Below are 11,181 nucleotides of genomic sequence, written 5' to 3'. Positions count from 1 at the left end.
CACTATATACATCTACTGCGTTCGCAAAACAGAAGCTGTGAACATCCTTTATGCCTTTATAAGTTGCATGGGAAAAACCGGACGTGCCAGACGATAATAAACGCATATAATTATTCAAAACATATACAATTGTTTTTACCCCGTGTAAAATACATTCCAGCACATCTCTAGATCTCTTGGCTTTTGAGATAGAAGGCTTCCGGAAAAAAATTATTGGATAAATCGTTTGTTAAATGCTTTCAGTTTTTGCCGAAGAAAAAACCCGAAAGTTGAACTAAATCAGGAAACACCCGGCCCGCAGTACTCGTGCATGGCGGCTGTCTGTGCTTTTTTTTGCCAAACAGGTTCTTAAGGCTTCTAACTCAACACTTTAGCTAGCTGTCTTTTCAAAGATAAGAGTTAAATGATGACTTTGTCTTTTGAATAGCAGAGTCTGAAAATTAATTGGGAAAATCTTTAAATAAAATACCCGAAAGCTTCCAGTTAGTCTATAATCTGGTTCGCTGAAAAAAATGACCTCATTAATTTATCTCTCATCAACGCATTCAAAGTATAACTTATTTTTAGTAGCCAATATTTCTACTTAAAATGAAGGAAATGAAAAGTGGATTTCATGTTCGATCAACATTTACAAGTTTTGTCGTTTTTCTCTAGGTTTGACAGTTGACAAAAGAGACTTTCAACCCGATATTGAGTTAGCTGGTTCTTCTGAATTTAAATAGACTAGCCACAAGCAATTTTCTTCAATATGCCAAGCACGCCTTTGTTATATCCTTTAAAGTTCTCCTTCGTTTAAAAATCTTTTCAGTAAATACTTAGTAATATTTTGGGCAAATAATGATAAGCAGTGGCATTCCTTTGCTGAAGACTTAAAATTACCATAACAAGAAACGTGATTTAATTTGTAAAATAATTTGACGGGAATAAAAGAACAATTCTGAATTTTAAAAAAGTTGCAAATAGCAAATCCTAAAAATGTTAATGATAATTTTAAAACTATGGCGATTTCTGAAGAAATAAGTCAGTACCTTATAACGAATAGTAGGCCAACTCACAGAAACAATAAGGAAAAAAACGGCGTTTCACTAGAAAAAAAAGGCGTTGAAAAAATCAGAAAGTGTTGAATGAAAAATTGAAATCTCCGTCTGCAATCATTAATGTCATCTGTAAAAAAGGATTTGCGCTCAAAACACCTTGCGACAGGCGTCGCTGATTTCTACGACCTTTTCAAGATGAACACCGTATTCCCGATTTTGAAAGCGACCGATTGACACTCGCTGGATTGTTCTGAAATCTGTTTGAAAGTTCACTTTCTGTTCAGGTTGGCGTTTGTGTCATGAATTGAATGAAAAAGAAATGTACATAGAAACTTTTCTTTACTTTCCAAAACTAAAGCCGAAAATGTGAAGCCATTTATAACATCAATATAGTATCTTTCAGTTTCAAAATCGCCGTTGCCCTGAGTTTTTGCCTGTTCTTACCCTGTACCAAGGGTAAAAACACGAAAGGAATTTGGAGATAGATCCCTTTATTACACGACTAAGGCGGTCCGAGGGCCAATAACTGAATCAGCCAATCAGATTACTTAATTTCCGGTCCCGCGAGGGCCGATATTTTCCAAGTATCGGACCGGGTTTTGTACCGGATGATCCCGCGCTAATTCCAGCGCGATTTAGCGCAAGATTTTTTGCAAGATTTTTTTTTGCAAGATTTTTTCGGAGTTTTTATTGCTTTGAAAATATAATAACTTTTTTTTTTAATAGCGCGCGGAAAAGGTTTGCCGCACATTGTTTTCCAGGACATCTACCGGGTAGCAATTCTCACTACACAAAGTTTCCAGTCGTGTAATAAATCTCTTATTAACCAAGCTTGCTCGGGACCGTACTGGGCGAATATTGGCCCTTGGTCTTTTTTGTACGGACCTCGCTGCGCTCGATCCGTACTGTCAAGACCTCGGGCCAATATTCGCCCAGTACGGCCCTCGCGCGTGGTTAATAAGATATATGTATGTTTGTTTGAATCACAAAACTTTGAACTCGAAGAAGAGTTACAACACTCGACGGTGTATAGCGGTTGTCGCTGCTTTTCTGTCTGGGATTGTCCCGTAACAACTTTTTGTTCTTTAGGGCTACGATAGTTTGGCCACAAGTCGAGTAAGTTTTTCGTTAAAATATGACTTCACTCAATGGCACAGACGCTAAAAACCTATTTATCAACGGTTGTGTTTTACCCTTCTGTTTTCGTTCTGTTGCATAAAAAAGTTACAACAAAGGAATTTTTTTTGCAAAAAAGCGAGATTAAAGTTGATAGCAGGTTATTTTCATGCAAAACTTACCTCCTGAAGAAAGAAAGACACTATTGAAGCATGGAGAATGATTCCTATATGCTCGCCAAAAGAACAAAACTTCGAGGTGAACTCGATCAAGAGCTACAACACACGATCGTGTATAGCTGTTGTGCTGCTGTTTTGTTTGCCAGTTCCTTAAGCTTCCAGCTGAACTCGACTGTATAATTAGTTTAATGTTCCCAACCCATGAAGTCAAAACAAGACAACAAGTTCAGTGGGAGAAAAGGGGTAAGGGATGAAGTGCTCGAGTTGCCAATCAGAATCATGAATAGAAATCATGCAGGGTACATGTATCACAGGTTAGTTGGTTGGCAACGAGAGACTGGAATCCTCTCCTTCCTTTCAGGAAGCCCTAGTTCCCAAGAAACTGGGGTCCTAATCTCTAGGACCCTTGGGAACAAACACAACCACATTCCCTGGTTCCCAAGAAACTGGGGTCCTAATCTCTAGGACCCTTGGGAACAAACACAACCACATGCCCTGGTTCCCAAGAAACTGGGGTCCTAATCTCTAGGACCCTTGGGAACAATCACAACAACCAACAACAGCAACACTGGGGGGCCCCACTATAAGGGGAAAGCTGACCCTGTGAGGCTATGGGGCAAAAGGGCGAATGGTACAGAGCACTTCATCCCCACAAATACACGAAGTGTATTCCCCATAGACGAACAGCACGAAAATATAAAATAGGTTTAAGTTAACATGTAAATAAGTAGTAGTAGCCCTTCACTCGACTCCTTTTCAGGAGTATAGACTAACAACAGTCTCTCGTCATAGCATCCTGTCCTGTGCATCCTTCTCTAGCTGGTACCAACTCTTGCCCATGGACTCGATCTCTGCTTTTAGCGAACGTCTCCAGGTGTTTAATAGTCGACCTCTCTTTTGACTCCCTTGAGAATTTCAGGTCAAAGCTTGCCTTTTGACGGTACAGGAAGGCATCCGTAAGGTGTGACCTAGCCATTTCATACACGTAAAGAAGTAGATATATAAATTCAAGACTGTTAATACTAAAATGCCCTACTCATGGTTTCCCTTTGAATGATACAGCACAATTTCAATGAGTGCTGGGAAAAACGGGAATAAAAGACCTTATACAAAGCAAAAGTTTTTTATTCACCATTGGAATTAATATTATACATTGCTGACCTAAGAAACATGGCAGGAAGGCAGAACTCACACAAGAATCAATCAGGGTAGAAGGTGCAAAAAATAAGGCGTATTTGAACAATTAAGACACTTGCTACACAGACATGCATTCATTGTAGATAAAGTAGCTCCTGTTGGATTTATCCTTGTGCCACTAATCATCAGTCAATTAAAACCCCGGCCCCCCGACCCCCGGGACTTACCGGGGAATTTAACATTTACCAAGTGCTAAAACCCGGCTTATTTCCCCGCCCTAGGGGCCTAGACGTCTGTTAAAAGCCCCGCATAGCGGGGGCATCCGAATCGACTTTCAGGGAAAAAAACGGACAAAAATCTTGATTTCGTTGCAGTGCCTAACAGGTTTTTAAGAGAGATGCTCAGTGTGATCTTTCAAGAAAGCTTGTTCCAATTCAATGACTATCTTTTAATAAGCACATCAAACAGCCATGGGTATGACAATCGCCGCAGTTTCTGCTGTCATCTTCACGGCCAAAATAGAAAACAAAATACAATAAGCCTATCCTTTGGAAACGATTTATTGACGTCTTTTAAACTGATGTGGGACACAAGAAGAGACAAAACAGAATTTCTTCTATAGGTAAACAGCTTTCACCCTACGATATAAGACATATAATTCACGGTTGAAATCTCAGAAACAGAAACTACTTTCTTGGAGACGATAGTGTACAAAGGTGGCAGATTCCAAGTACAATGAGTCTATTTTTATCCTTCGAACACATTAAATACAAACCCAGACATCGCGAAAAGCTTTATCAAGGAAGAAGAGTGGAGACTTTTTAGAACGGATTCCTCAAAACGAACATTTTGAGGCATTTAGTCCTTTATGTTAAATCCCGGCTGTCGTCCCCGCTTCAGGTGATTGCGTGCTGTTAAATTACCGCTCCACGGCCCCGGTCTACTGACATTTTGTTAAAACCACCGCCCACCGGGGCCAACTCGCCGTTAAAAGTGCGTTAAATCCCGGCTTTGGACGCGTTAAATCCCCGCTAAGTCCCAGGGGTTGGGGGGCCGGGGTTTCAATTGACTGATGCTGTTCGCGCCAAAACTGAACATATTGAACACGTAATCTGCGTGTCACGCAACGACCTTTGCAATCGCTTTGAACTCGTGTTGTTGATGTTTTGTAAATTCAAGTTAACCGTTTCGTCGTCGTTAAATCAAGTTGCACCCGTCTCGAAGACCCGTCTAAACATCTGGTAGCAGAGCGAGGCTTTTGCGGTACGTAAACATTGTGTGTTTTGCTGAAATGAAGTGTTTTGAAAGCTTGAAATGAAGTGTTTTGAAAATGTCGAAAGAAAGTGAAGCCGACCACGTGCAGTTGCAGTATGTAAACGAAGAAGAAATGCGAGTCGCCGTTGGGCCTAGCCGCTATGAAAACTTCAGCTCTCGAAAGGAGAAGGCCAAAAGCAAGTTATCTCGTCGAAAAGCGACGCTTACGAGGCATATTAACGTGGCTGAGAGTCTTTTGAAGTCACATGGAAGTCGAAGAAAATTACGCGAGCTGGCTGGCAAAATTGAGGAAGCGTTGAGAGAACTTGAGCGTGTCAGCGAAGAATACGAATCGTTTTTGGAACTTAAAGGATTACAGGAACACCTGCAGCTAACGGAAAAGGCCATTGAAAGAGCAAATCTATGCCTGGAAAGCATTGAAATTTCGCTACACGAAAGGGAAAACGAACCGCCCTCAGAAGCTAGTAGTGAATACGCGCCTTCGCTCCAATTTGAGGCGGCCAGCGGTCAAAGCTCACCCTCCCGCGCGAGTGAAAGCGAGAGGCGTGCACGCGTGATGGATCTGCAAATCGAACAAGCAAAGAAAGAGGCTCAACGCCGACTAGAGGAGGAACGTAAGCGAGCCGAAAACCTCGAACAGGAAAGACAATTACAAGAACATCGCCGTATAAGAGAACTTGAATATGAGGTTGAAAGATTGCGGTTAGAAGCTCAGCTTGTCATTCCTGATAAAATTAAAGGAGATCCAGAGGATATCGAGAACCGTTTACGGGACTTTGAAGATGTTGAAATTGAAACTGTTTACCGTGACATTAAACCCAAAGTAAAGGACAGTGTTGGCGGCGATAATAATCACGATGACTCTTTACCTCTGCAAAATGTAAAGTTGCCACCCCCGATTAAATCGTCTACGTTAAACAAGCAGTCTCCTAAGTCTGACCAAGCTTATTGTGACACGGAGGAGCGCCTTGATGTTTCTTGGATCAAGGAAATCTCAGCTAAGCAGAGTCTGACAAATAGTGCAGGAAAAGTAGAGGTACCAGCGTTTTTGAAATCGATACCACGTCTAGAATTGCCGCGTTTTTCTGGGGATCCGCTTGAGTGGCCTCAGTTTGTATCCCTGTTTAAGTGTTTAATTCATGACCAACCACTCACCGATACGCAGAGAATGACCTACCTCCAAAGAGCTTTGACGGGAGCTGCAAAGAAAGCGGTTGGAGGGATGCTCAACCATGGTCATCTCTATAAAGCAGCCCTAACAGAACTTGAGGAACAATTCGGAAACGAAGAAATTGTTGCTGGAGCCTTTATGAAAACTGTACTTGATCACCCGATTGTTGTTGAGGGAGACATAGCTCAACTTCGTTCGTTCTACAACACCCTACATAATGCGGTCGCCACACTGAAGGGCTTGGGATACTCACACGATTTGATGTCTTCAACCAACACTCGTGCTGTGTTACAGAAATTACCTGACCCTTTAAAGGAAAAGTGGGGTGAAAGAAAGATTGAGATGCAACCGGCCATTCCGACTCTTACCGATCTTGATGAATGGCTCCGTGCCAGGCTTCGTGCGAAGACCACAGTCAGTGAACCCTTACCCAGCTTTGGTAAGCCATCGAGAGGTGGAAGAGCTCGCTTTAGTAGACCACCGCGAAAGGAAGAGCGACATGGCGATGGCAGTCGTGAGCCTCACAGATTCTCCACCTTGGCCATGGGTGCCACAACAGGCAAACAGTCCCGACCCACAAGTAAGAACTGTCTGGTGTGCAACAGCAAGCATGCAATTGAGAAGTGTGAGAAATTCCTGGCAATGGATGTCAACCAAAGAGCGCAACTAGGTAAAGAAAAGAGGTTGTGCTTTTCTTGTTTTGAGTCAACGGACCACCAGTCTCGTGACTGTACACGCAAGAAGCGATGTGACATGGAAGGCTGTGACAAATACCACCACCCACTAATCCATGGTTCAGCTCCTGTTTTCGTCGGAATGCCATCTGTGAACAACCCGGCTCCCGTCCCGTCTTTGAATGCAGCAGCACCCGTCTTTGTTGGAGCTTCATCCGTTAACTGCGTCCCCACTGCTGTCTTGCTGCAGATCGTACCGATTGTGGTTGCGACCCCCAAAGGGGTTAAAATAAGTACTTTTGCGCTGCTAGACTCCGGCAGCCAAACTTCGCTTATCCTGGAAAACTTTGCTGATGCTATTGGCCTTGATGGTGAGAATGGCCCGTTACAGCTTGGTACCATAAACTCGTCTGGCAAACCCGTACGTTCGAGAAAGGTGTCGTTTCATGTTGGTGCCACCGGGGGGTCAGAAGCCAGTGCCCAGATAGTGGTAGAAGAAGCTTGGACTGTTCCACAGTTAAACCTGCCCCCACAAAAGGTTACTCGTGCCATGATACAGGACTTTCCGCACCTGAACAATCTGAGTATTCCTGAAGTAAACTCCAAAGACGTGACAGTTCTGCTGGGAGCAAACGTTCTGGATGCGATATTGCAGCATGATGTGCGAAGAGGTCGTCCAGGGCAGCCTGTTGCAATTCTCACAGCCTTTGGCTGGACCCTTGCCGGTTCAGTTAAATCGGTTGTCAAACCTGAGCGCGTACATGTCATGCATGTTCACCGTGTCCTGAACGCTGAAGAATCATTAAACAAGCAAGTAGAAGACTGGTGGCGGACGGAATCCTTTGGCACGAAGTATGAAGACGTGACACCCCGTTCTCTTGAAGATAAAAGAGCTATTGAGACATTAGAAAGAACTGTGAAGCATGTGTCGGGCAGATACGAAGCCGGAATGCTATGGAGAGAGCAAGAAGTAGAGTTTCCTGACAACCGTCTCATGGCTGTAAAGCGACTGGAGTCCACCGAAAGGAAACTAGAGCGTGACGAAGACCTGGCGAAAAAGTATTGTGCCATTATTGAGGACTATGTTGACAAGGGTTACACTAGAAAACTTAGCCCTGAAGAGGCAGCCGTCCCGACCCCAAAACAGTGGTTTCTGCCGCATCATCCAGTCCGTAACCCCAATAAGCCTGACAAAGTCCGCATCGTCATGGATGCTGCTGCCAAACATGATGGAGTGTCTTTAAATGACCGACTTCACATCGGGCCCGACCTCCTGAATAGCCTTGTGGGTGTGCTGTTGCGATTCAGAGAACAGCGTGTTGGCCTAGCCGCCGACATCGAGGCCATGTTTCACCAAGTTCAAATCATAGAAGAAGATCAGCCTGCTCTGAGGTTTCTGTGGCGGAACTTGGAACTGCAACGCCCACCTGATGTGTATCAGATGCTCGTCATGATTTTCGGAGCTGCGTCCTCCCCATGCACTGCAAACTTTGTATTGAGAAAGACAGCACTTGACAACCGAGAAGACGTCTTGTTTTCTGAAGATACGATCAAATCAGTAGAGAAGAATTTCTACATGGATGACTTTCTAAAATCCGTTTGTGACGAAGCCACAGCAGTGCAAATGTTCCGTGAAATGACTTCTCTCTTGTCCCGGGGAGGTTTCAGGTTGACCAAGTGGATCAGCTCCTCGCGTGAAGTCCTGTCACAGATCCCTCCTGAAGAGAAAGCTAGCCCGTCGGTTGATGTTAACTTTGATGAACTTCCAATTGAGCGCACACTGGGTTTGAAATGGAACACTGAAACTGATTGCTTCCGTTTCTCTGTTTGCTCAAGTCAGATGTATGAGCCAACCAAGCGAGGCGTCCTAAGCCGTGTTTCAACCGTGTTCGACCCACTAGGAGTGTTGGCTCCATACATGCTGCCTGCAAAATGTCTTATCCAAGTGTTATGGCGTAAGAGCAAAGGCTGGGATGAGCCCTTAGATGAAGAAGACCGGAGAATTTGGGAAGATTGGCTTGGTGATCTGGTGAAACTGAGTGAATTTGAGCTGCCCCGCTGTTTCTGTGTTGACACATGTCCTGAAGCTTCGATACAACTTCATGTATTTGCTGACGCCTCCGAAATGGGGTTTGGTGCTGTGTGTTACGCTAGATACTCACTACCTGATGGTACGATTAAGGTTTCATTTGTTATGGCAAGGAATCGTGTTGCGCCCTTAAAGCAGTTAAGCATCCCTCGTCTAGAGCTTCAAGCTGCCGTCCTAGCCGTAAGATTGTACAACCAGGTCAAGCAAGAGTTGTCTGTTACTGTCAAAGGCACCATCTTTTGGAGTGACTCAAAAACTGTGTTGCAATACATATCTAATGAAAGCCGACGCTTTCACACATTTGTAGCAAACCGGGTGTCAGAGATTCATGATGCAGCCGACCCGACGCAGTGGAGACACGTCCCTGGCCACTTGAACCCTGCTGACGATTGCACCCGAGGCCTTCGGGCGGCGGATTTGGATAAACACTGCCGATGGCTTAACGGCCCCGCCTTCTTGTCCAAACCCGAAGAACAGTGGCCTCAAGACACGTTTACTGGTCCTCTCCGTGAAAATGATGACGAAGTGAAGAACACGAAGTGGTCAGGCCATGCATCTGTTACTGATCCAAGAGCATACTTTCCAGACCCAGAGAAGTTCTCCTCTTGGACAAGATTCCGTCGTGTCCTTGCATGGATATGTCGATTTGTCAAAAACTGTAAAAGAAAGGCTGAGGACCGCATCCTCTCGTCTCTAACAACTGCAGAAATCAGCAATGCAGAGTTGATTGCCGTACGGAAAAGTCAAAGAGACTCGTTTGGTCTAGACTTTGAAGCCTTAAAGGCAAACAAGCGTCTGCCAGTTAAGAGCCGACTCAGTGCGCTCAGGCCATACATTGACGAAGCAGAATGCTTGAGGGTAGGTGGTCGTCTTCGTAAAGCCCCCGTTCCTGAAGAGACACGACATCCTTTGATACTGGACCCGAAGCACGAAATAACTCGTCTTATTGTGATGCACCACCATCTTCGTTTGTACTGCACAAGTAACAAGCATGTCTTGAATGAGCTGAGACAGAAATACTGGATCCTGAAAGGGCTAGCCACAGTTCAGAAGATTTCGTCCAGTTGCCCATCGTGTCGAAGACTACGGGCAAAACCCGAACCGCCCGTCATGGCTGACCTTCCCAGTTCGAGACTGGGTTACCAGCAACCGCCGTTCACGAACACTGGTGTTGATTACTTTGGCCCCATGCTCGTACGCCATGGAAGAAAGACCGAAAAGCGCTACGGGGTGCTTTTTACGTGTTTAACCACCCGTGCGGTACATCTTGAAATCGCTCATTCACTTGACACTAACTCTTGCCTGATGGCTTTAAGAAGGATGATGGTCAAACGTGGAAAGCCAGCCAATATTTGGTCGGATAATGGTACCAACTTCGTTGGGGCCGGGAAAGAGCTTCGCGAAGCTGTCAAGCGCCTAGATAGCGAGCGAATTGGTGACCAACTCACTGCCGACGGCGTGCAGTGGCACTTCAATCCCCCGTCCTCGCCACACTTTGGAGGCGTTTGGGAGCGCCTCGTTCAATCTGCCAAAAGAGCGCTAAAGGCGGTGGCAGGAAAGCAGTGTGTCAATGATGAAACGTTACTCACGTTTATGGCTGAAGTGGAGTCCTTACTGAATGGTCGCCCCCTTACTCATGTTAGTACTGATCATCGCGACGAAGAAGCTTTGACGCCGAATCACTTTTTGCTCGGCCGAGCAAACCCTAACTTCCCGCCAGATGTCGTCAATGATAGGGACTTGTGTAGTCGTAAGAGGTGGAAGCATGCGCAAGTAATGACCCAGCACTTCTGGAAACGCTGGCTCCGAGAATATCTTCTAGCGCTGACGGAACGCCGAAAGTGGACAAATGACGCCCGCAATGTTCGTGAAGGAGACCTCGTCCTAGTCGTCGATGAGAATTCCCCTCGCGGGTGTTGGCCACTAGCTCGTGTACTAAGAGTGCTTCCCGGAGACGACGGAAGAGTCAGAGCAGCCGAAGTCCGTACCAAGAGTGGGACCTACGTCCGTCCTGTTGTTAAACTGTGTTTACTAGAAGGTGCGAAGTAGTGTTCGTCAACCTCGCCCCGCCGTCGAACACGGGGGGGAGGATGTTCGCGCCAAAACTGAACATATTGAACACGTGATCTGCGTGTCACGCAATGACCTTTGCAATCGCTTTGAACTCGTGTTGTTGATGTTTTGTAAATTCAAGTTAACCGTTTCGTCGTCGTTAAATCAAGTTGCACCCGTCTAGAAGACCCGTCTAAACAGATGCATTAAAACTTGGCAGGCTTGAAATGGTTCAATGCTTCTGCATGAAAAAAGTAATGTATTCACTACAAAGCAAAATTTTATGTTTTGATCCTAGAATCCTCACTTTTGTATTTCCTGTGACATGCTCCCGTAGAAAGTCCTGTTATTGTATTTTATGTCAGGGCCGTTCCTAGGCAATTTTAGTGGTAGTAAAGGCAGGTACGCCCCTGTATGTCTTGGATCAAATTCTTGCTACAATAATATTATT

At 45.0% G+C, this 11,181-nt stretch overlaps 1 protein-coding gene across 1 annotated transcript; it reads left to right on the top strand.

The window, feature by feature from the left end:
• The first annotated feature begins 4,799 nt into the window (after window positions 1-4,799).
• Window positions 4,800-10,727, top strand: LOC144645940 (uncharacterized). Its single transcript, XM_078505456.1, has one exon. It carries the CDS (start codon window positions 4,800-4,802, stop codon window positions 10,725-10,727), a length of 5,928 nt encoding a protein of 1,975 aa, XP_078361582.1.
• Window positions 10,728-11,181: the final 454 nt, after the last annotated feature.

Source organism: Oculina patagonica, chromosome 3 (genome assembly GCF_052425735.1).
Source record: "Oculina patagonica isolate OP01 chromosome 3, crgOcupat, whole genome shotgun sequence".
Taxonomy (NCBI): domain Eukaryota; kingdom Metazoa; phylum Cnidaria; class Anthozoa; order Scleractinia; family Oculinidae; genus Oculina; species Oculina patagonica.
Note: the sequence above shows the minus strand (reverse complement) of the source record. Positions and strands in the feature narration are given on the sequence as shown.

Coding starts and splice junctions, on each gene's coding strand:
- LOC144645940 (XM_078505456.1), top strand. CDS start 4,800: ATGTCGAAAGAAAGTGAAGCCGACCACGTGCAGTTGCAGTATGTAAAC.